Source organism: Leucoraja erinacea, chromosome 21, assembly GCF_028641065.1.
Source record: "Leucoraja erinacea ecotype New England chromosome 21, Leri_hhj_1, whole genome shotgun sequence".
Classification (NCBI taxonomy): domain Eukaryota; kingdom Metazoa; phylum Chordata; class Chondrichthyes; order Rajiformes; family Rajidae; genus Leucoraja; species Leucoraja erinaceus.
The window spans coordinates 34,027,190-34,053,996 of NC_073397.1; the positions used below are offsets into that span (position 1 = coordinate 34,027,190).

Sequence of the window (26,807 nt, forward strand, 5' to 3'; positions counted from 1 at the left end):
CTAATTTATAGTTATCCCCTTTATCCTGTATCTATACATTGCGGGCAGCTTCGTTGTAATCATGGAAAGTCGTTTGGAGAGACACAAAAAGCCAGAGTAACTCAGCGGGTCAGGCAGCATCTCTGGAGAAAAGGAATAGGTGATGTTTCGGATTGGGACAATTCTTGGATGTCTGGGTGGTGCGCAACAAAGAGCTTTTTCACTGTACCTCAGTACACATGACAATAATAAACTAACACAAACTAGTCCCTTCCATAAGCTAAAGTACAGTCCCGATCCTCCAACCAACCGCATTGTTGACATTGGACTTTTTTCTCTTGAACTTTAATGTTACATCGCAGAGAGTACATTCTGCCCTGTGGTATTTTTCTCTTCACTATCTTTTGTACTTATCCATAGCTTGTTGGTATTCTGGTATGGCATTATTTGATTTGATTGAATCGCACTCAAACAAAAGCTTTTCACTGTCTCTCATTCCATAAAGCACTCGTAAACCTAATCCTAAAACAGCATCTACATTTCTGATGAAGGGTCTCGACCAGAAACATCACCTATTCTTTATCTCCAGAGATGCTGCTGGACTGGCTGAGTTACTCCAACATTTTGTGTCTATCTTTGGTGTAAACCAGCATCTGCAGCTCAGTTTAGTTTATTGTCACCTGTACCGAGGTACAGTGAAAAGCCTTCGTTGTGTGCTAACCAGTCAGCGGAAAGACAATACATGATTACAATCGACCCATTTACAGTGTACATAAGCCAATAGCATTTAGTCCGAGGTAAAGCCAGTAAAGTCCGATCAAAGATAGTCTGAGGTTCACCAACGAGATAGATAGTAGGTACACAAAAATGCTGGAGAAACTCAGCGGGTGCAGCAGCATCTATGGAGTGGACATAGTAGTTCAGGACTGCACTCTAGTTCCTTTTTACACTACATTTACATAGGGCGTTGGCTCTAACCAAAACATTACTGTGTTCCAGCAAATGATTATTAGCCTCAAAGTTAACAATAACCAATTTAATTAATTTCATAAAGTCATTGCAAAACTGCTTTGAGAAGATCTCCCTGTGATGGTGCAAACTAATTGTATCCCACCCTGAGTGCACATTTTTAATTTCCATTTACAAAGCCTTTGTTAATTAAGAGATTGGCATTGCATGGGAATGTAGAGCTGCATCCCTGCACAGTGATTTGTTAGCTGCATTATTAATAACTTTCCTTAAAGTATTTGCCAACTTAAAAAGGATATGCAGAAAATAAGATAGACAAAAATGCTGGAGAAACTCAGCGGGTGAGGCAGCATCTATGGAGCGAAGGAATAATGTGTTAATGTGCGGGGATTGCTGGACGTTGCGGACTCGGTCTGTTTCCACGCTGTATCTCTAAACTAAACTAAGCTGTTTCCCTCAGTGTGGTTCTGCATTATTAACTCCAGACGTCACTTCAAACGACAAATACAGAAACGACAGTCGTTGCTTAATATCTTCACATTCAGCAAGTGCAGGATCCCCTCACTTCTCTAGTTCGCAAGAGCGTTCAGCCACGAAAATGAAAAGACGTGTCGCGAGGAGTCGGCTGTGCTGGGTTCTTGACCTGCTGTTGGTCGCACACTGCTTCCTGTAGCAGAATCTGGGCTTTCCACCTGCGGGACAAAGCAACGTCACAATGTCACAAGGAACAGGAATAGATTTCAGCCGGGACTCCCAACTTCAACCCTCGACAACGCTGAACCAACCACTATCCTGCACCGATAGAGTTGCTGCCTCGCGGCGCCAGAGACCCGGTTTCGATCCTGACCTGTGTGGAGTTTGCATGTTCTTCCTGTGACCGTGTGGGTTTCCTCCGGGCGCTCCGATTCCCACAAACCACCCAAAGACGTGCGTGATTGTCATAAGGTCATAAGTGATAGGAGTAGAATGAGGCTATTTGGCCCATCAAATCTACTCCACCATTCAATCACGGCTGACCTATCTCTCTCTCCTAACCCCATTCTCCTGCCTTCTCCCCTTAACCTCTGGCACCGCCACTAATCAACAATCTATCTATCTCTGCCTTAAAAATATCCGCTGACTTGGCCTCCACAGCCTTCTGTGGCAAAGAATTCCACAGATTCACCACCCTCTGACTAAAGAGATTCCTCCTCATCTCCTTCCTAAAATAATGTCCTTTAATTCTGAGGCTGTGCCCTCTGGTCCTAGACTCTCCCACTAGTGGAAACATCCTCTCCACATCCACTCACTACAAGCCTCTCACTATTCTGTGTGTTTCAATGGGGTCCCACGTCCCACCCCCACCCACCCCCCCTCCTTCATTCTTCTAAACGTAACTTCAATTAAAGTGTAAAATGTAATTTTGTTGAAAGATACAGCGTGGAAACAGGCCCTTTGGCCCACTGATTCCACGCTGAGAGTTATCTGGTGAAGGGCACCAAGAACAAAGGGGGGGGGCACTGAGAATGAAGGGGGTCCCAGCAGGGACCGCCGCGGACAAGGGTGGAGGGGGGGTAACCTAACAGCAGGCCGCCTGCTGCCACATGCAGTGAGCGCGCGGGGGGGGGGGATAAAACTGTTTGATTAACGTGTTGTAACTATGTCGCTGGCAAAAACGTGGTGACTCGTGTACTGCCTACGTGAGGTCTGATGTAAGACCTTGATTGAATAATTGACCCTTTATAATCCTTTACAGGAAATCTACAGTGCAAACACTTCAAGACAGACATAACACCACACATTCAACAGATACTTCTACATAATAAGTTAAAATTTTTGTGCATTATAACTTATAGCAATACAAGTATCATATGAACCACATTGGTGCAATCAGTCTCTGACTGAAGATGCTGCACTTGATCACCTTCAGGGCGTGGAGTGGGTGAGTGGGGTTGGTCATTATTGAGCCTAGTTTTTTCAGAGTTCTGGCCTCTGCCACCTGCTTGACCGTTAGTTGCTCTGCCCCAACCACTGAGCCGGCCTTATCGAGTTCTATGCAAAACAAAGCATTTCACTATACCTAGGTACATGTAACTTCAAAGTATCATTGAACCATTAATCACCTGGACACGAGTTCCACGCCCTACACACACTAGGGGCACTTTACACAAGTCAATTAACCTACAAAACCTGCACATCTTTGAAATGTGGGGATTAACTGGAGCGCCTGGAAAAAAACCCCACACGTTTGCAGGGAGAACGTACAAACTCCACACAGACAGCATCCAGAGTCAGGATCGAACCCAGGTCTTTGGGGCTGTGTGGCAGCAACTCTACCGCTGTGCCACCGTGCATTTTTAATCTGCGCACAGGGAGATTTTGAAACTAAAGACCAAGAAATTTGAACAAACGAAGATGCAGAAAATATTGACGACGTTACAATCCATACTGACAAGTAGCAAATCATAGTGTGTAGGAATGAACTGCAGATGCTGGTTTAAATCGAAGGTAGACACAAAATGCTGGAGTCACTCAGTGGGAGATCTATTTCTTCTCTCCAGAGATGCTGCCTGTCCCGCTGAGTTACTCCAGCATTTTGTGTCAACTTTAGTAGCAAGTCATAGTTTAACATTTATATCTTTTAATAGCAATTTATGTGAAATTTGCAGCTGTGAAATGATGCTGATGGAACATTTATTAATATTCAAACAGCAGGCATGATGGTAGCGAATGTTTCCACATTGTAGCTTGGACATTAAACAGCGAGTATTAACATTCAAACAGGACAGAGCATGGAGCATTATTTTTTTAAAGTGCAATATGAAGAGGAATAATACATGTTGCGCTGCTTGTTAATATTTGCTGAAATATTTGGAATAATTATCCCATATTACCTTCTTCATTCAAGTCCATTCAACCCTTCCATGTACAAGCCATGAATTCATCCCTAGTCCATAGGTTGAGAAGAATGATCATCAATGCCAATAATGAAAGGCAGAAGCCTAGTGCCTATTGAAGAAATACAGACCAGACTATGTACATGGCTATGAAGACAAATGGCATGCAGAGACTGTTTAATTGTTACATCAAAGAGCACTCATTGACATGGGTGGGAATCTTGGACAATTCAACAATGTAAACATATGATATTCCCATATATTGAGGCTTTCGTCTCTTCTATCAGTTATAATAGGCATGCAAACTCGTTAGAAACTCCAGCTAAATTTGCTCCATAATCAATCTTTGAAAAGTACGAGTGCAAGAAGGAACTGAAGATACACAAAAAAGCTGGAGAAACTCAGCGGGTGCAGCAGCATCTATGGAGCGAAGGAAATAGGCAACGTTTCGTCCCGAAACGTTGCCCATTTCCTTCGCTCCATAGATGCCGCTGCGCCCGCTGAGTTTCTCCAGCTTTTTTGTGTACCTTCGATTTTCCAGCATCTGCAGTTCCTTCTTAAACAAGGAACTGAAGATGCTGGTTTGCACCGAAGATGGACACAAAATGCCGGAGTAACTCGCTGGGACAGGCAGCATCTCTGGAGAAAAGGAATAGGTGATGTTTTGGGTCAAGACCCTTCTTCAGACTCCATAATGATTTGAAATTGGTTTAAAATCTTTCACCAAAATCTCTGGCTTTGTGTGGGATCCAACCTTTGGCTTGAATACCACACGAGAATAAAAGATTTTCTTTAAAAAATATATACCGCATGGACTATTAAAACACACATCCCTCATCGTACCAGTCTATTGCATGATATAATTTAATGGATGTTGGGGCAGGCTGTGTATTATATCTGTCCATTGCAATAGGAATGTCAAGGAGGTTAGAAATTGCCAGTTTAAATCAGGAGGATAAGGCTCGATGCAGGACTGAATCAGATGAATGAAAATGGACCTTATTTAAATCCATGAAACAACACGACTCTCGTGGAGAAGGGTACAAAGTGCTGGAGTAATTCAGCAGGTCAGGCAGCAAGTTCGGAGAACATGGATGGGTGACGTTTCGGGTCAGGACCTCTCTGCAGACTGATCGCAGGGGGAGCGAGAAGGAAAGCTGGAAGAGAGGAGAGGCAGGACAGAGCATGGCCAGTAGCAGGTGAACGCAGGCGAGGGGGTTATTTCGATAGGCAGATCATTAGACAAAGGCCAGAGATTTAAAAAAAAAAACAAAAAAAACAGGTGCCAGCCAAAAGCATAAAGAGTTGCGAATTGTGAAGGTCAAGCCCAGGAAAGCTGTGAATCGTGAAGCTGGAGGAAGGAATGTGGGGGAAGGGGGTGGGAGATTGCAACCTTCACGTGGTCCGCCCTGTTTCGACGAATGCAATCAACCTGGCGTGCACAATCAAGTAAGATCAAATAGAACAAGTTGTCCTACAACTTTAGACTGCGCATGCCGTACGCAAGAAGAAGAAGAAGAAGGAATGTGGGGGAAGGGGGTGGGAGGAAACAGTGCAAGGTTGGCCAGGGATCAGGGGAGGAGAGTCAGGGGTGGGGTGGGGGGGGTTTGGTGGAGAAAGAAAGAAAGGGAGGATGTATACATTGGGGTATTGCGAGAGACAAGAGAAAAAACGAGCAACTTTATTTTTCCCAATTCCAATTGTGCTACAGATAATAAATTAATGGGAATACAATTCTTAGGATAGATATTATTTCCCAAATAATCCCATAAGATCCCATACATCAAGTAATGCTCTTTGCTGCCAAGAATGCAGACAAATTTAACAAGTAAAAAGCACAAGTGAATGCCTGGGCTTGCCATTGAAATGCACGATGCAAGGGAGAACACTTTAGCTCTACAATGCAGAATGGCCATTCTTTTAGAAGACTTGTTAAAATCCTTCTTCACTGACCTTTGACACAGGCGACGATGGTACGGTATTTTGGCAGTCGGTTGTTTCTATCGCAGTTGATGAGCCGGGAGCATTTGCAACAGGGCTGGCCTCTGGTTGTGTTAGAGTCTCTGCCACTGATGGTGGTCCAGGTACATCATGACTAGTTGGGCTTGGGCTGGGACTTGTAACCAGTATGGTGGGTTTAAGCACACGCCATGAACCACACTTATGCCAACCTGGATATAACTTGGTATCTTCATCGACCACTGCCAACAGGTGCGGTATTTTTAAACCGTCGGCATTGCAAATTCCACTTAACCATCCATTCTTGGAAAACCAAATGCAAGATTAAAAACAAAATATCAGCATCATCAACAATGACAGGGTAACATAATTTCTCTACTGATATATCCAGTCGCGTTTAGTTTTAATTAGTTATCGTTAGACAGGGCTCTTAAAGATAGCGGAGTCAAGGGATATGGGGAGAAGGCAGGAACGGGCTATTGATTGTGGATGATCAGCCATGATCACAGTGAATGGCAGTGCTGGCTGGAAGGGTCAAATGGCCTACTCCTGCACCTATTGTCTATGTCCATAATTATGGTAGATGCAGTACAGTTTAAGAATAAGGGGTAGTAAGTAGGCCATTTAGGACTGAGATGAGGAAAAATGTTTCCACCCAGAGTGTTGTGAATCTGTGGAATTCTCTGCAACAGAAGGCAGTGGAGGCCAATTCACTGGATGTTTTCAAGAGAGAGTTAGACTTAGCTCTTAGGGCTAATGGAATAAAGGGATATGGGGAAAAAGCAGGAACGGGGGTACTGATTTTGGATGATCAGCCATGATCATATTGAATGGCGGTGCTGGCTCGAAGGGCTGAATGGTCTACTCCTGCACCTATTTTCTATGTCCATGAGTTTCTATGTATAGTCATATGCTGACTAACAGAAGGACAAAGTTTAAAGGTTGATATTTTGAATAAGCATATGTAGATTTACAATGAACAATAACTAGTAGGGCCAACAATATGCTAAAGCTCTAAGGTTGAAGATAAAGAACATATGGAACATAACAGCACAGGAACAGGCCCTTCGACTTGGAATAGAACAGGCACAGAATTATCCAAAGGGAACAAGTGTAAAAATGAGACTTTGCTCCTCAATATACAGATGTGAATAATTTAGGGTAAATCCCAAATTCCAGTGGTTTGTAGGTGAATTCTGTATCTGTAAATTGTCCCTAGAGTGCAGCATAGGACTGGAGTACCGATTATTGGTCGATGCGGACTCGGTGGTCAGAAGGGCCCGTTTCCATGCTGTGTCTCTAAACTAAACTAAAACTAAAATGGAAGCAAGCAAGAGAAGAAAGGAAGAATTTGGGTGGAGATTAAAAGGAGGAATTGGCTGTCACAACTTGTGGAAATTTTGTTGAGATTTTTAAAAAAGTTGCCACGAACAAAGATCCTATAGCGGAGCAAGATAGACCACTCCTTCTAAATGCAATGGGCTGACGTGTAGTACGCAACGGAGCGGAACGTGGGCCTTTTTTCCATCCATTTCAGTAACCCGACCCGACCCGACTCGCAGTGCAATCAACGTCGCGGGGGAACAGTTTATGTTAATAAATTATATTTCTGAAAATGAGGAGAAGATTTTTCCCAAATAACTTTTATTTTTACGAGGATGTTTCCGTAACCGGCTTCCATCTCCGCACTAGTATCTTTGCTCCGCTACGGGATCTTTGGTGCGGAGACGGAAGCCGGTTACGGAAATGGGGCTGAAAATTACCCATGAATCTGCCCATGACCGTACTACGTCTTTTTCGTCAAGTGATCTATCTTGCTCGCTATAGGATCAAGCCACGACTGTAAGGAAAGCAAAGTTTTCAAATTAATATTTAACTTGACCGAGGGCTGATTCTTTCTTAACAATATCTACTTTTGCCTGATATAATTCAATGTGAATTCAGAAACACATACCTGTTGTACGGGTGTTTCTGAGACACCAGCATCAGCGTTGTCTTGTGTCGATTTACCGCTTTCAACATCTGCAAATGGAGTTATGGTTTGTCCACATCGGAAGATTTCACATCTGGGCGTTGGAAATACAGTGGCTGGTTCCGGAGTTGGTCTGCAGGGGGCAGTGATGGGTTCTACAACTGAACCAGGTCCATCAGCCTCTGAAGGTGTAGCATGGACTTCATGGACCATTGATATTGGAGCATCTGAAGGTTTACCCGGCGTTCCTTCTGTGAAGAAATTATCGGTGGGGTCCAGACTTGTAGGAATACATTCTTCTCTCTTTGCTCCTCTGATATCTGCATTACAATCTTCCATTTTTAAACCAGCATTGCACGACGTCTCATTTGAATCTTCTACATCAGCAAACTCATCCACAACATCAGGAAACACAGCACCTGGCCCATGCGTTGCCAGGGCTCCGTCAACAACAGCTGGAGATGCAGCGGTGCATTCCTCCATTGGAAGGACCTCAACTGAAGTCACTTCCGACTCAGTATTAACCATCTCCTTTTCAGGCACCTGATCCACAGGTTCGACAGTGGGTTCTCCCATTGTAGGGACTTCATTTACATTGCTCCATGTCTCCGCACAGGAGTCTCCTTCAATCTGAGCGCCTAAAGATTCAGAGACACGTTCTTCCTTTTCATGGCTGTCATCCACAGCGTTGCAGGGCTCAACATTGGCTACAGGAACCACAGGTACTGAAGACTCAACACTTAGCATTTTCTTCTCAGGACTGCCAGACACAGAAGCCAAAGATGCAGCGCTGAATGTTTCCTCTACAGAAACTTCATTCACAGTAGTGGAGGACTCCAGATTGAGATCATCTTCAAGTAAATTATCCATAGAATGTGACAAGTCAACATTGGACTCTTTCTTTTCAGGAGCTTCAACTGAAGACTTGACACCAGACTGCTCTTCAGTTGGTTTAGGCCCAGCGCCATCAGACACAACATTGACTTCTTCCTTTACAAGATCTTCTCCAAAATCAGTGGAAGACTTGGCACTAGGATCATCTCCAAGAACGTTAACCACAGAGCATGAAGGTTGAAGAATGGACTCTTTCTTTCCAATGGTAAGTGTCACAGCAGCCAAAGACTCAACACTGGGATGGTCTTCAATAGCTTCATCCCAGGGGTCACCAGACAAAGCACAGAGTTCATTTATAGGAATCCCATCCACACCAACAGAGGGCTCAGAGCCTACAAAACTTGAAGGCTTAATGCTGGACTCTCTCCTTTCCAGACCAGCTCCAGCAGTTGAAGACTTTGCCCTTGCCTGCTCTTCAGGAGCTTCAATCTTAACACCATTAGACTCGGTACCAGATTCTTCATTCAAAGGGATCCCACCCACAGCAAAGGGTTCAACCTTGAGCTCTTCAATACCAATGGGCGATTCTCCATTGAGGACCTCAGGCTTCAATTCACAGGCTTCAATCCCAACAACAGAGTATTCATCCCTAGGCTCCTCCTTTTCAGGGATGTCTTCATCAGCACTGAAGAACTCGACATTGGGATCTTCCACAAGGACCTCATCCCCTGCTTCAATAAACTCCACAATTAACTCGTCTTTTGCAGAAACCTCTTCATCAGCATTGGAAGGCCACGCTCGGAGGTCCTCCTCAGGAGTATTACCCACAGCACCTGAAGATTCAGCAGCCCCCAGATCTTCATTTCCTGGAACATCACCTACAACACCAGAGCGCTCCTTACTGACACCTCCCATCTCAGGGACCATACCTACAATATCAGGAAGTCCGGGGTAAGGCTCTGAGGACGAAGAAAGGTTTTCTTCCAGGGCAGGGACGTCAACAATAACTTCTGAAATATTAGCAGCGGGCAATTGTGAAATTTTATCTTCCTCTTCACACTCCTCCTTTTCATTTGCTGCAGCCTCTGCAACTCCGGGCTCGGATTTCTCTTCATCTTAAAACAAACAAATTTGGCATGAGCACTTAATAAGATTCAGATAAACCAATTTTATGATGAGAATAATGTTGGTATCATGCAAGTAGTTATGTACCTTGACTTTCAGTTTACTTGTGTGTAGTGCTATGTCGGATATGTTAAGTTGTTGCGATAAGAATTTCATTGTTCCGTTGTCAGGATATATGACAATTAAACACTCCTGACTCTCTTGAAAAATGTTTGAAATCAATGATAACCTTTGATTGCCCTGAATATATAAATACTTAGTCTTTGATACCCTTTTTCCAAGATTTGGTTGTAGATTTAATAGGAGCAGTATAAATTGGATTGATTGATGGAGAAGCAATTATCTACATGAACATAGACAAAAATGCTGGAGAAACTCAACGGGTGAGGCAGCATCTATGGAGCGAAGGAATAGGTGACGTTTCCGGTCGAGACCCTTCTTCTGACCGAATTTCTTCGCTCCATAGATGCTAGTGGTGAATCTCTGGAATTCTCTGCCACAGAAGGTAGTTGAGGCCAGTTCACTGGCTATATATAAGAGGGAGTTAGATGTGGCCCTTGTGGCTAAAGGGATCAGGGGGTATGGAGAGAAGGCAGGGATGGGATACCGAGTTGGATGATCAGCCATGATCATATTGAATGGCGGTGCAAGGCTCGAAGGGCCGAATGGCCTACTCCTGCACCTATTTTCTATGTTTCTATGTTTCTATGCTGCCTCACCGGCTGAGTTTCTCCAGCATTTTTGTCTACCTTTGATTTTTCCAGCATCAGCAGTTCTTTCTTAAACATCTATATGAACATGATCTGATGATATTTTAAGTATAATAATGAATGTTTGTTATTCATTTCTTCCTAAAAATGCATGAATCATTTAGACCCTTTTGTTCGAAAAGCAATTTAATCAAAATACAGTATTCCTGGAGTTTACTTTAGTTTAGAGATACAGCACGGAAACAGGCCCTTCGGCCCACCAAGTCCTTGCTAATCAGCGATCCCTGCATATTATCCTACACACACACACACTAGGGACAATTTACATTTACACCAAGCCAATTAACCTACAAACCTGTACGGCTTTGGAAGTTGGGCGGAAACCGAAGATCTCGCAGACAGCCCAGGCGGTCATGAAGAGAATGTACAAACTCCGTACAGACAGTATCGAGATCGAACCTGGGTCTCTGGTGCCGAAAGCGCTGTAAGGCAGCAACGCTCCTGCTGCGCCACCGTGCCGCCCATAATTTGTCACAATGTCTTAAATCCTGAGAAAGGCCGATTAATAAAGTGACTGGGATTTGGAAAACATTTAGAATTGGAATGTATGAACACAAAGACCAAGGCTTTCTTTCAGTGTAGTTGAGTTTTTTGCCCTTGCAATGCAGAAATGAGGATGACATTTTGCCTTTGCCAAGAGCAAAGCTGAACAGACAGGTAGGTATATTTACCTTTGAGGAAACCAATTGCTTGGAGCAGTTGCTGTTCTTTCTCAAGATCAATATTATAGTGATCCATATTTTCATAACCATGCTCCAGTTCTTCAATACCTGAGGCTCCAGTGGCTTCTGAAACTCTAATCAAATAAGAAACGTCACTAATCGCATCCAGACCAGCTTCTTCAATTGTTAAAATATTGAATATTCACAGATACTTACTTTGCTATCAGCGTCTTTGCATTCTATAAAATAAATAATAAGTCAAAAATTAACTGGGCTTTTTTTTACCCCCCCCCAACAGGAGAAATTGTAAGTATTTTAGTTTAGTTTATTGTCACGTGTATCGAGGTATTGTCGCGTGCTAACCAGTCAGCGGAAAGACAATATGCGATTACTATACATTAGTGGCGGAGGTCGGACAAGCCGCCGAGAACAAAGGGGGTCCCGGCATGGCAGGGTCGCCATGCATGAAGATAGTGGAGTCAGGGGATATGGGGAGAAGGCAGGAACAGGGTACTGATGGGGGATGATCAGCCATGATCACATTGAATGGCAGTGCTGGCTCGAAGGGCCAAATGACCTACTACTGCACCTATCGTCTATTGTCCCATTGGGGACTAAATTGAATATTGCATCGGCACCCTATATGTGGCGCCTCTTTGCATACCTTGTGTCTGCAAAACAAAAGAATCTCACTGAGAAACGTCATAAGTGATAATAAGTGTCATTCATTCATTCATTCAAAGCAGCCTTCCACCGAGTACAGATACACGATGAAGGGAATAACGTTTAGCGCAAGGTATAGTCCAATTAAAGTTGGTCTGAGGGTCTCCAGTGAGCTCCAGCTGCTCTCTATAGACAATATGCAATAGACAATAGGTGCAGGAGGAGGCCATTCAGCCCTTCGAGCCAGCACCGCCATTCACTGTGATCATGGCTGATCATCCACAATCAGTGCCCCGTTCCTGCCTTCTGCCCAGTAGTTCATGAGCGGTTCAGTTGCCTGATAAATGTAATTAGTATAACGTTTGAGTACCTGTAGAAAGACTGCCATTTGGGGTTCCTTCATTGACTGTAGCACAGACTCTACGAGCTTGGACATGGATTGTATGTGTTCACTGTAACGTTTTATCAAAGCCTTGCACTGGGTTATTTTCTCATCTTGTTCATTTGAGATTATTTGCTTCATCTCTAGTTTTTTCCCCTCTAAAACTGCAAACAGGGAATCAAATTGTTCATACAATGCTTGCTTTTGGCCTCTACAGTTGTCCTGAAAGACAAAATGGGTTTAGTAGATTGACAAGCAAGATATATTTTGTACAGGTTCACTGATGCAATCCCATTCAGGATAAGTAGCTCCAATATATCCCAGTCAATTAGGGTAACATTTCAACAGAATGGCTGATGCATCGAAGCAACTCTGCTGTAACACATTGGTCCTGTTATTAATGTGGGAGGCTTTTCTGAAACCTATTTCAGGTATTTATATACTGTCCTGACTGCAAAAATGTTACACCTCTTTGAACGAGTAGTAACTGAGTTTTCAGATGATTTAATAGCCATAAATTATTGCGTAACCCGCTCTGCTCTCGAATAAAAATAATTAGTGTCATGAACATCACATTATTTTTCCAACAAGGCCCAGATTATGATATAATTTAAGAGCCTTAAGTCTCACTATATAGTAACTGAGTGGTGGTGCAGCGGTAGAGCTATTGCCTTACAGCACAGGAGACCCGGGTTCGATCCTGACCACGGGTGCTCTCTGTACGACTTCCCCATGACCTGTGTGGGTTTTCTCCGAGATCTTCAGTTTCCTCCCACGCTCCAAAGACTTACAGGTTTGTAGGCTAATTGACTAGGTACAAATGTAAAATTGTCCCTAGTGTGTGTAGGGGATGGCTCGCTGGTCGGTGTGGACACGGTGGGCCGAAGGGCCTGTTTCCACGCTGTATCTCTAAACTAAACCAAACTGAAAACTTTAGTCATTTTTATTTTGCTCTGGGGATTCAAACTTAAGTTCAAGTTTGCATTTATCGTCCCTTAACCAATTACGGTACAGTGAAATTTAAGTTGCCATACAGCCATACTAAGTGAAAAGCAACAATACACACAGAAAATAAAATAAAATTTAACACAAATAATGTGATAGCCACTAACTCCCTCGAGCCCAGCCATATTGGATATCTTCACTGCATTTGTTTCGTAGTCATAGAGTCATAAGGCACGGAGCCAGGCCCTTCAGCCCATCTCATCCATGCCAACCAACATGACCCATCTAAGCGAGTTCTATTTGCCCACATTAGTCCCGTATCCCTTTAAACCTTTCCTATCCACGTACCTGTCCAAATGTCCTTTAGACTTCATTATTGTCTGTGCCTCAACTACTTCCTCTGGCAACTCATTTCATCTGTCCACCACACTCTGTGAGAAAAGGCTGTGCCTCAGGTTCCTACCAAATCTTTCCCCTCCCACCTTAAACTTAGGTCCTCTTAAGTTCATAAGGTATAGGAGCAGAATTAGGCCATTCGGCCCATCAAGTCTACTCCGCCATTCAATCATGGCTTCCTGTGGCGGCTGAGAAAACACAACCTGCCACAGGCAATGATGGTCCAGTTTTATACGGCCATCGTAGAGTCTGTCCTCAACTTCTCCATCATGGTTTGGTTTGGCTCAGCCACCAAGCACGACACCCGGAGGCTGCAGCGCATCGTTCGAGAAGGTTATTAGCTGCAACCTTCCCCCCCATCAACGAACTGTACACTGCAAGGGCCAGGAAGCGAGCGGGCAAGATCATCTCTGACCCCTCTCACCCTGGCCACAAACTCTTTGAAGCACTTCCCTCTGAAAGGCGACTCCGGACTGTCAAAGCCGGCACAGCCAGACATAAAAACAGCAGTAGCTCTACTCAACAGCCAAAAGTCTGTAGCCTCCTTGTGCTCTGGTATTTTATTTAATTCTTCACACGTTTAAATTCTGTTTTATTTTTAACTGTCTACTGCATATCATGCTGTTACTTGCGAGCAAAGCACCAAGGCAAATTCCTTGTATGTGTACATATTTGGCTAAAAAAATTAATTCAATTCAATTTTATCTTTCCCTCTCAAACCCATTCTATTGCTTGATTCTTGATTCCGCTACTCTGCATAAAACACTATTTGCATTCACCTATCTATTCCCCTCATGATTTTACACACCTTCCTAAGATCATCCCTCAGAATAAAATGGACATGGTACCATTGACTATCAGAGGGGACTGTGTGGAGAGGGTGGCGGATTTCCGCTTCCTGGGAATCCATATTGAGGAGGACCTGACGTGGAGCGTGAACACCACTGCGCTGCTGAAAAAGGTCCAGCAGAGACTGCACTTCCTGAGGGTGCTCAGGAAGAATAACATCACTCAGAGACTGCTGCTGTCCTTTTATCAGTGCTCCATTGAGAGCATACTAACATATTGTGTATGCGTGTGGTACACCAGCTGCACAGCGGCTCAGAGGAAAGCGCTCCAGAGAGCCATTGACAACGCCCAGAGGATTGTCGGCTGCCCTCTCCTTACCTTGGAGGACTTACACAGTTCCCGCTGCACCAAAAAATCCCAGAGTATCATAAAGGACATTTCCCACCCCGGACACTCCCCGTTTGAACCGTTGCCGTCAGGCAGATGGTACAGATCTACAAGGACAAGGACGAACAGACTAAAAAACAGTTTTTACCCCACTGCTATAAAAGCACTAAATGTAGCCGCCAAGGAACGCAGGGGCGAGACAAACTAAGGGACTGTGAAATCGACAGAAGGCAAAGGGTTGGGTGTTTATGCGTGCTATTTGGCTGATATTTATTTTAGTTGTTTATCTTTTAATATTTTATCTTGTATGTATCATTAGCTTTTAGAAATGTTTGAATGGTGCACTGACTGGCTGACATTTTTAAATCTCGTTGTACATGGTTCATGTTACAATGACAATAAAGAAACTATTCTATTCTATTCTATATTATTTAGCCTCCTGCACTCCAAGGAATAGAGTGCAATCTCTCTCATTCACTCAGACCCTCGAGTCCTGCCAACATCCTCATAAATCTTCCCTTCATTTTCAACTCTGAAGGCACGGATGAGAGACCAAGAGTGTGTCAGCTAGAGAACTCATTCAAGTAAATCGTTACCTCGATATTTTTGCTAATTTCTTCCAGATCTGTAATAAATGCTTCAATTGCATCATTGGCTGCAACAAGTGCTCCAATTCCATCGTCTAGTTTGCACTAGGAAACAAAAGCAACATAAATGAGCTCTACATTTAAATCCATTGCTTGCTGTAAATGATTCAATATTTTAGAGATTGGAGCAACAATTGTATAACATGCATCCCCACCTTTTCTTGTTTGTAGACAGTTAGAAGTGGGGAAACTTCACAAGCCTTGTGAACACCAAATACTTTGCACAATGAACATGTTGGCGTCTCACATGAAATGCAGTAGATATTAATCTTTTCCTCGTCATGCTCTTCACATGTTGGTTGTTCAGGTTTTGCTGTGGACCTGGATCAATTGTTTAAAAATGATCACATTACTTATTGCAAAGATCAATCAATTTAAGCATAGAGATTGAAAAAACTTTTTTAAACGGCTAGTAATAAAACAAATTACCTGGGCATTTTGTTTTCATTAATGCCACCGATTATCAGAATTAATTGCCATCATTGCCACAATGATAGCAAATTAAACAGTGCAAACCACAATTTTTGAACTAACTTTGAAACATTTAAGTTGAAAGTAGAAATAAAGAACTGTAGATGCTGGTTAAAACGAAAAGACACAAAGTGCTGGAGTAATTTAGCAGGTCTGGCAGTATCATTTTGTGTTAAACATTATTCCCTTTTTCATGTATCTGTATACTGGGGATGGCTTGATTGTAATCATGTATAGTCTTTCTGCTGACTAGATAGCACGCACCAAAAATGCTTTTCACTGTAACTCGGTGCATGGGATAATACACAAAACTAACTAAACATGAATAGGTGAAATTTCAGGTCGGGACCCTTCTCTAAGTTTAGTTTAGTTTAGTTTAGAGATACAGCGTGGAAACAGGGTCTTCGAGCCACCGAACCCACGCCGACCGTTGATCACTCATACACTAGTTCCATCATTTACGTTAGGGACAATTAACCTACAAACCTGCACATCTTTGGAATGTGGAAGGAAACCAGAGCACCCAGAGAAAACCCACGTGGTTACAGGGAGATGTACAAACTCTGTACAGACATCACCCATAGTCAGGATCATTCGCGGGTCTCTTCTGCTGACTGGTTAGCACCCAACAAAAGCTTTTCATTGTACCTCGGTACAGATGACAATAAACTAAACTGAACTATACATGATTACAATCAATGCTGGAGTAACTCAGCGGGACAGGCACTGCACTCTCTGGAGAGAAGGATTAGGTGATGTCTTGAGCCAATCTGAAGAAACATAGAAATTTAGGTGCAGGAGTAGGCCATTCGGCCCTTCGAGCCTGCACCGCCATTCAATATGATCATGGCTGATCATCCAACTCAGTATCCCGTACCTGCCTTCTCTCCATACCCTCTGATCCCCTTAGCCACAAGGGCCACATCTAACTCCCTCTTAAATATAGCCAATGAACTGCTGCTTGGCTACCCTCTGTGGCTCTAGAGTTCCAGAGATTCACCACTCTCTGCGTGAAAAAAAGTTCTTCTCATCTCGGTTTTTAAGGATTTCCCCCTTATCCTTAAACAGTGACCCCTTGCCCTGGACTTCCCCAACATCGGGAACAATCTTCCACAATCTTCAACAATCTTTGCCTGAAACGTCACCTATCCATGTTCTCCACAGATGCTGCCTGACCCTCTGAGTTACTCCAGCACTGTGTATTTTTTTTGTAAACCAGCATCTGCCCTCGAGTTGATGATAGAATGGTTGAGTTGTCTGATCACAGCGGGGGGAAGCAACCTGTAAAATTTGATTTGACGTTTGCACAATAAAAAAAATCAAAACATTTGTCTTCAGTGCTACTGACACGTAAGAATATAACTTACCGCAGGGAGTCTTGTTTGTAAATGTCAATGATGTTTTCCACCAGCAGGTTTCTCTGGAGTCCGTAAACTCCATGTCTGTCCAGAATGATCTCCTGGCGACAACATGGACACCGGAAACAGCCTCCTGAACCCAGGCACGTGCCACGTGACTTTCAACAACAGAAAATTCACAGTCGGCAAGGCAAGCAATTTGTCAGACACTTAACCAAAACTGAATACGTTTTTTTTCTCTAAGGCAGACAGATATAGATAGATTTTTGATTAGTACAGGTGATGGGGAGAAGCCTGGTGAATGGGGTTAGGAGGGAGAGATAGATCAGCCACGATTGAATGGCAGAGTAGACTTGATGGGCTGAATGGCCTAATTCTACTCCTATGACCTTATGAGTATAATAAAGTATAAAAGATTTTGACATCAATTCATGATTTCATGTAATTGGAGCAAAATTAGGCCATTCTGCCCATCAGGTCTACTCCACCATTCAATCATGGTTGATCTATCTATCCCTGTCAACCTTATTCTCCAGCATTCTCCCCATAACCTCCGATACCCGTACTAATCAAATTGTGCTGTACTGCATCAAATGATAATTTTCAATTTTTTTTTTGTAATTTCTGAGCACCAATTTTGTTCAGTCTTCCACCATTTGAGAGGGTTCAATAATAAATCTGGTGACCTGGAGTACGTTCCCTCAATGTGACAATTCAATCCTTCCGCTTGCACTAACACTTCCCTGTGATAAAGACCCGTGTATGATTGGGTGATACAGCCTAGAAATATGCCCTTTGGCCCAACTTGTCACAACTGCCTCAAAATTTTCAACATGTTGAAAGATTTTCAACGACAGTGACGACAAGTTTTGTTGCCGTAGGTTGTCAGATTCAGATTCAGATTCAGATTCAATTTTAATTGTCATTGTCAGTGTACAGTACAGAGACAACAAAATGCATTGTCGCCAGGTGTCGTAGGTGAATTCCATTAAAACTAGTCCCTGGCAGTCACCTAAAGAGTCGCCTAAGTGGGACAGGCCCTTTACTCAGCAGGCCAGGCAGCATCTCTGGAGAGAAGGAAAGGGTGACGTTTCGGGTCGAGACCCTTCTTCAGTCTAAATGCTAACTATGGATTACATTTGGAAAGCAATCATCTGATGGCTTCGAATTGATCGAAATGTTAAAGACCCCACGGGCACGTTATACATAAACCCTTGGATACCTGATGTGCTTCTGTTTTTACTCTCCATCACATTTCCAAGTTTGTCTCACTTGCAAATGTTGATATTTTGCCTGGAGTTCAAGTTATTCAAGTGGCTGTGAGCAGTAATTCCAGCAGCCAACACTGGGGGCAGTATTATAGACCCACCCCCCCCAACCCAGTAAACAACTGTTCACCTTCACTCTGATTGGTGTCATATGAACTCTGCTAATGCCCTTTAATCCCATGAGCTTTGGTTTAGCAAACAAGTCTGTGACGTAGCACATTTTTAAAGGCATTTTGAAACTCCCAGTGTACATCCACCTCCTGTTGCTTCATTAAACTCAAATATTTTTCAACTATGATTTAATAAAACAGGTTCATAAAAGACAAAACAACAGGAGAAACAAGGAACTGCAGATGCTGGTTTATAACAAAGATAAACACAAAGTGCTGGAGTAACTCAGCAGGTCAGGCAGTATCTCTGGAGAAAAAGGAAGTTTCGGATCCAGGCCCTTCTTCAGACTCACGTTTCGGGTCAGGTCTGAAGAAGGGTTCTGATCTGAAACAACACCCCTCTTTTTCCTCTGCCAGCACTTTGAGTCTATCTTTGATAAACAACAGTGCAATTCCCGGATGCAATTTTGTCCCCTTTTTTAAATTTTTTTATAAAGTGTCCCAACTATTGAAGTCATGCTGACTGGTTACTCATTACCACATATGTTTCCCCCTCCTTCTGGTAAACAAGGATTCCCTGGAAAATTTGTTGCAAAACTGAGTCTCCATTTCACTAATACTAAAGACAAGCACATTCTGTAAATCAGTCATTCACAACAAGTGAAATATATGAAACAGCATATTAAAATAAGTCCTTCAAAATGAATGAATATAAAATTTAAAAAACCCACTAGAAAAAAAAAAATGTGATTTGATTGCTGCATTGTGGCAAAACGTCGGAGAAATTTCAATCAAATACGAGGGGAGCGTATGCAGATATTAGGACAAGTTATAAAAAGAAAGCTTGGTGAGAGAAAAAAAAAATAAGGAGTTTCTTGAGATTAAGAAGGGCATTAAAGAGGTAGAGAGGATTAAGAAGCAAATGTTATGTCTGAGTAACTGAAGGCATGATAACCATTAGTGGGGATATCAAATCTTGAGATGATCAAGATGTTGCCAGAATTAGAGGAGCTATCTCAGTGTGCTCCAGGGCTGGATTTTATACATGTGTAAGAATCACGGAGTATATTTAGACTTTAGAGATACAGCGTGGAAGCAGGCCCTTCAGCCCACCGAGTCCATGCCAAACCAACGAGCACTACCCTGCACACTAGGGGCAATTTACAATGTTAACGTCGCCAATTAACCTACAGATTCAGATTCAATTTTAATTGTCATTGTCAGTGTACAGTACAGAGACAACGAAATGCAACCCTGCACGTCTCTGGAGTGTGGGAGGAAACCCAAGCGGGTGAGCGTACAAATTCCGTACAGACAGCACCCATAGTCAGGATCGAACCTGGGTCTCTGGCGCTGTGAGGCAGCAACTCTACCGCTGCGCTGCCCATCAGAAATAAAAATCAGCAGTGATGGGAGAAAGGCATTTGGGGCAAGTTAGCACTTGTTCAGGGGATTTTAGAATGGTTTCAGATATATGAACATTAAAATTTTCCTAATCTGACACCATTCAGATAATAATCTGCCTTCCTGTTCTTGCCACCAAAGTGCCACCTCACATTTATCTACATTATATTGCAACTCTCTTGCTCAATCATTAGATGAAGCACAAGTATCCAAATGGTGGATATAGACATAGAAACATAGAAAATAGGTGCAGGAGTAGGCCATTCGGCCCTTCGAGCCTGCACCGCCATTCGATATGATCATGGCTGATCATCCAACTCGGTATCCTGTACCTGCCTTCTCTCCATACCCCCTGATCCCCTTAGCCACAAGGGCCACATCTAACACCCTCTTAGATATAGCCAACGAACTGGCCTCAACTACCTTCTGTGGCAGAGAATTCCAGAGATTCACCGCTCTCTGTGTAGAAAATAGGAGACTATTCATGGAAATATTTATACCCATAGGTAAAAGATGTTTATACAGTGAAAACCTGCAATTAGGTTAATAACATGCATCAGCAAGAGACTTAAGAAATCCTGAACAATTATGAAGAATAATGAATAGTGGTTTTCCACCCAGAAATGGTGTCTGACTTAGACAGGTATACAGTACATTAGTCTAAAAAACCGCATCATCTAAGAAATCTTTAGTTTTTATTTCAAATAGTCTGTCTTACCTGAAAAATATCATTGGCACATTTTCTACAGAGGTTATGTTGACACGGTAATATCACAACAGGCTTGCAAAACATTTCAAGACATACTGGGCAAATTAGCTGTTTCTCCAGATTATCCATGGTTTGTGAGTCCCGGTATATTGAGCTGTACTCCATCGGGATCGACATGACAAGGAATACCGATTATGCAGGAAGACCTCAACACACAATCGTGGGCACCAGCAAGTAAAATTTCCTGTTGCTTTCTCGGCTTCTCCTCTTTAAAGAAAATATTTTTAGCGAAGGTATGGAATTAAAAGCTTCGCAGTGAGTTGCTATGCCTCGATCTGTCATTGTGTTTATATTTAAATCGCAGGCATCATGTGTTGAGCAAGAAGACATTCCATTGCCCATATGTGTAAATTCTAGAATAGTATTTAAGAAACACTCTGCTCGAGTTACTTTCATTCATATCACAAGGGACAAAAACATTATGACAAGTAAGCTTACTGGTTTTAGACCTTACTCAGAGACCAGCATTAAGAACGTTGAACTCCAAATGAAACCAGTATTACAGGGGTTAGACACTTGCACAATTTAGATAGCTTTTACACAAGTTTCAAATCCCAGTGTGTTGTGAGAAAGCAACAGGAGGTTCTTAAATGTACTTTTAAAACGGGCTTTGATCGAAAGGAAATCAAATCTTGTTTTTCTCTCTCCCTGATCTTGTGGTCTGTCAGTCCATAACACTTACAAATGCAGAAAGCAGCAGCAGCCATCTTTCCCCCAGTCTGCATTAACCCTTAAAGCATTTGGAAATGTTACTGTGGTTTATCATCTTCAGAACCAAGACTGCTCTGGCACCCATGAGGTTTTGGTGCTGCTGAATAGCAGAAATTCCTGGACTATTGGATATTGCTGCTATTAATACCCCAGCACAATTTTCCTTTTGCATATCACAATATTATAGACACAAAAAGCTGGGGAAACTCAACGGGACCGGCAGCATCTCTGGAGAGAAGTGTCTGAAGTAGAGTTTCGACTGAAGTCACCCTTTCCTTCTCTCCAGAGATGCTGCCTGTCCCGCTGAGTTACTCCAGCTTCGGTTTAATCCAGCATCTGCAGTTCCTTCATTCACAATAGTATTGTGTAATTTTCAGTGAACCCAGTAAAGTTTAAAGGGAACACAACAGCAAATAGAATCTGGTAATCTTCAGCTTGTATGTTTCCGTTTGTTAATAACTGAGAGTTACAAGCACTCTGGATGATCAGGGACAGACAAAAATAAATTTACGGCTTTTATAAAGATCTGTGTGTTTCAAAATCCTGTGTCGGAAACACTGTCCCCAAAATGTAGAAACAAGAATACTGATTTACTCAGAAGAACACAAAGTGCTGGAGTAACTCAGCGGGTCAGGCAGCATCTCTGGAGAACATGGATAGGTGACGTTTCGGGTCAGGATGTCTGAAGAAGGGCTCCAACTAGAAACGTTGCTATTGCCCAACCACATGCTCCACAGATGCTGCCTGACCCATTGAGTTGCGCCAGCATTTTGTGTTATAGACAATAGGTGCAGGAGTAGGCCATTCGGCCCTTCAAGCCAGCACCGCCATTCAATGTGATCATGGCTGATCATCCCCAATCAGTACCCCGTTCCTGCCTTCTCCCCATTTCCCCTGACTCCGCTATTTTTAAGAGCCCTATCTAGCTCTCTCTTGAAAGCATCCAGAGAACCGGCCTCCACCGCACTCTGAGGCAGAGAATTCCACAGGCTCACAACTCTCTGTGAGAAAAAGTGTTTTCTCGTCTCCGTTCTAAATGGCGTACCCCTTATTCTTAAACTGTGTCCCCTGGTTCTGGACTCTCCCAACACCTGGAACATGTTTCCTGCCTCTAGCATGTCCAAATCCTTAACAATTTTATATGTTTCAATGAGTGTTGTATGAATGATTTGCGTTCTATTTACAATATATATTAATGATCTGGACGAGGGAATTGAAGGCAATATCTCCAAGTTTGCAGTTGACACTAAGCTAGGGGGTTACACAAAGAAGCTGGAGAAACTCAGCGGGTGCAGCAGCATCTATGGAGCGAAGGAAATACGCAACGTTTCGGGCCGAAACCCTTCTTCAGACTGATCGGGGGCGGGGGTGGGTGGGGACAAGAAAGGGAAAAGGAGGATGAGCCCGAAGGCTGGGGGATGGGAGGAGACAGCAGGGGGACTGAGGAAGGGGAGGAGACAGCAAAGACTAACAAAATTGGGAGAATTCGATGTTCATGCCCCCGGGATGCAGACTCCCCAAACGGAATATGAGGTGCTGTTCCTCCAATTTCCGGTGCTGCTCGCTGTGGCCATGGAGGAGACCCAGGACAGAGAGGTCGGAGACGGAGTGGGGGGGGGAGTTGAAGTGCTGAGCCACCGGGAGGTCAGCTTGGTTATTGCGGACCGAGCGGAGGTGTTTGGCGAAACGATCGCCCAACCTCCGCTTGGTCTCACCGATATAGATCTGCTGGCATCTAGAGCAGCGGACGCAATAGATGAGGTTGGAAGAGATGCAGGTAAACCTCTGTCGCACCAGGTGGTGGTTGGGCGATCGTCCTATCGACCTCTGTCCTGGGTCTCCTCCATGGCCACAGCGAGCAGCACCGGAAATTGGAGGAACAGCACCTCATATTCCGTTTGGGGAGTCTGTACCCCGGGGGCATGAACATCGAATTCTCCCAATTTTGTTAGTCCTTGCCGTCTCCTCCCCTTCCTCAGCCCCCCTGCTGTCTCCTCCCATCCCCCAGCCTTCGGGCTCCTCCTCCTTTTCCCTTTCTTGTCCCCACCCACCCCCGCCCCCGATCAGTCTGAAGAAGTGTTTCGGCCCGAAACGTTGCCTATTTCCTTCGCTCCATAGATGCTGCTGCACCCGCTGAGTTTCTCCAGCTTCTTTGTGTAACCTTCGATTCTCCAGCATCTGCAGTTCCCTCTTAAACACTAAGCTAGGGGGCAGTGTTAGCTGTGAGGAGGATGCTAGGAGACTGCAAGGTGGCTTGGATAGGCTGGGTGAGTGGGCAAATGTTTGGCAGATGCAGTATAATGTGGATAAATGTGAGGTTATCCATTTTGGTGGCAAAAACAGGAAAGCAGACTATTATCTAAATGGTGGCCGATTAGGAAAGGGGGAGATGCAACGAGACCTGGGTGTCATGATACACCAGTCATTGAAAGTAAGCATGCAGGTGCAGCAGGCAGTGAAGAAAGCGAATGGTATGTTAGCTTTCATAGCAAAAGGATTTGAGTATAGGAACAGGGAGGTTCTACTGCAGTTGTACAGGGTCTTGGTGAGACCACACCTGGAGTATTGCGTACAGTTTTCGTCTCCAAATCTGAGGAAGGGCATTATTGCCATAGAGGGAGTGCAGAGAAGGTTCACCAGGCTGATTCCTGGGATGTCAGGACTTTCATATGAAGAAAGACTGGATAGACTCGGCTTGTACTCGCTAGAATTTAGTTGATTGAGGGGGGATCTTATAGAAACTTACAAAATTCTTAAGGGGTTGGACAGGCTAGATGCAGGAAGATTGTTCCGGATGTTGGGGAAGTCCAGGACAAGGGGTCACAGCTTAAGGATAAGGGGGAAATCCTTTAAGACCGAGATGAGAAGAACATTTTTCACGCAGAGAGTGGTGAATCTCTGGAACTCTCTGCCACAGAGTATAGTTGAGGCCAGTTCATTGGCTATATTTAAGAGGGAGTTGGATGTGGCCCTTGTGGCTAGGGGGATCAGGGGGTACGGAGAGAAGACAGGTGCGGGATACGGAGTTGGATGATCAGCCATGATCATATTGAATGGCGGTGCAGGCTCGAAGGGCCAAATGGCCTACTCCTGCACCTATTTTCTATGTTCTATAAATATGAATGTTGAAAATCAAACTATAAGTAACTTCTGCTAACACGCCCATTCCATGCCATCCTTCCTCCACACTAGCCATTTAACCAGTCCCAAGCTTCACCACATTGTACCACCCCTGAGATCACATCTTCCCTAGCCAACAATTGGCCTACCAGGGCACCTCCATACCCAATGTCATTTGTTGCCAGCCCTAATTGATCCTGGTCTATTCTCACTTCTGGCTCTTCACCCTGCTCCTGCCCCCCCCACCCCCCTCCCCCCACTTTCAGTCTGAGGAAGGGTCCAGACACAAAACATCACCTATGCTTTTTCTCCCAAGATGCTGCCTGACCCGTTGAGTAACTCCCGCAATATATGTCTATCTTCAATACAGAATTGTTTCAGCTGGGGAATGGAAAATAAATTGCCACAAAAATCTAGCCTGGCATTTCTCAGAGTAAGAATCTTGTTACAATTGTGATTAGCTGCCAACTGATCCAACAGCTGAGAGAGTTTGATGCCAAACTTAAAAAAATGTTTTTTGATGTAGGGAGGTTGTTTTAAATAAAATTGTTGATTGGACAGCGAGTGGAAATTGATTCTCTGAATTCAATCCTTGCCACACGTCTCAATCAAGGGCAGGCGCAGCACTAGAGTTGCTGCTTACAGCGGCAGAGACCCGGGTTCGATCCCGACTACGGGTGCTGACTGTACGGTGTTTGTATTCTTCCTGTGACCGCGTTGGTTTTTTCAGAGATCTTCGGTTACCTCCCACACTCCAAAGGCGTACAGATTTGTAGGTTAATTGGCTTGGTATAAGTGTAAATTGTCCCTAGTGTGTGCAGATGTTCTACCAATCGGTGGTGGCCAGTGCCATCTTCTTTGTTGCTGTGTGCTGGGGCAGCAGGGCAAAGGCCGCGGACCCCAACAGGTTTAACAAGCTCATCAGGAAGGCTGGCTCCGTCCTGGGGGCTGGAGTTGGATTTGTGGGAGGGAGTCTTGGAGGGGAGGATGCTCCTCAAACTGCGGAGCATCTTCGACAATACTGCTCACCTCCTCCATGACACACTGGTCAACATGAGGACTACCTTCAGCAACAGACAAGATGCAGCACAGAACACCACAGGAGATCCCTTTTCCCTGTGAATATTAAACTGTACAACTACTCCCCCTTCTGTCATGGGGTAGACCGACTCCCCTCCTCTCCCACACCCCCCACCCCCAACTTTGCACATCCCCAATCCTTTCCACTCATCACTTTAATTTCATGTTTCATGTACCTTGTGTTTTATGGCATACCAATTTCCCTCCTGGGAAAAATAAAGTTCCATCATATCGTATCGTAGGATAGTGTTAATATGCGGGGATCGCTGGTCGGTGTGGACTCGGTGGGCCGAAGGGCCTGTTTCTGCACTGTATCTCTAAAGTAAACATTCAGCATTGGTTGAGATATCATTTTCTCACCGAGATCTGTGATGATGTTGTTCTCACTGCATATTTTCGGTTCACTTTCAGCAAGTTTCTGAATCTTAATATTCAAGGTTTCTTAAACATCAAATGCTGAACCACACAAGTTTAAGCAGCAGTATCAAGAAATAATAAAGAACAATGGAGGTCCCGGAACGGGGGAGAGGGGAGAACAAAGGAGGAGCTGGCGGGGGTACTTCGTAACCTTTATATGGCGATTATTTGCATACCATGGGTAGGCAAGCAATGAATTTCATCGTGACTTGTCACGTGACGATAAACTATTCTGTATTTTCTATTCCAAATAAACCAATCCAGAAAACCACAAAACCCACTGCAAAGATTAGTTTACATGCCACAAAGCTTGGCCATTACGTGAAAATGTGAAACTAGAAGCCTTTCTTCCCTGTGCTTCCTCAAATGTCTACAAGAAATTCCTGTAGAGAATAATAGGATGGATTAATGAGTGCAAAATACCTCGTTGAAACGTTTAAATGAATCTATAACTAGCTACACAATCTCTACTCTATCAATCCTAGAACAAAAAAATATTGCACATTTTTCCCCCCTGTAAATAGCAGAACAAATATCGGCCTGAGAAGATCCTAAGGCAAAATGTCATCTGGTCTATTTCCCTCCACAGATGCTGCCCGTTTTTACACAAGCTATAGAAATTGCATTGTACAAGTTTACTCAGAGGAGTGACTTAGCAATGCACAAAACTCTAGTATACAACTGAAATCTTGGAATATAGGAGCCTGCTTATACACAAATAAAGCAAATGTACGCAGCCAGTGA

At 43.8% G+C, this 26,807-nt stretch overlaps 1 protein-coding gene across 1 annotated transcript; it reads right to left on the bottom strand.

Annotated features, from left to right (window-relative positions):
* LOC129707511 (uncharacterized) lies at positions 1–21,760 on the bottom strand. The gene is made up of 11 exons (XM_055652612.1): positions 20,685–21,760; positions 17,194–17,342; positions 15,511–15,676; positions 15,305–15,400; positions 12,180–12,413; positions 11,363–11,385; positions 11,156–11,280; positions 7,738–9,704; positions 5,778–6,086; positions 3,822–3,936; positions 1–1,640 (listed from the first exon to the last, which is right to left on the bottom strand). The coding sequence occupies exons 1-10, from the start codon at positions 20,850–20,852 to the stop codon at positions 3,841–3,843; spliced, it is 3,333 nt and encodes a 1,110-aa protein (XP_055508587.1). The 5' UTR covers positions 20,853–21,760; the 3' UTR covers positions 1–1,640; positions 3,822–3,840.
* Positions 21,761–26,807: the final 5,047 nt, after the last annotated feature.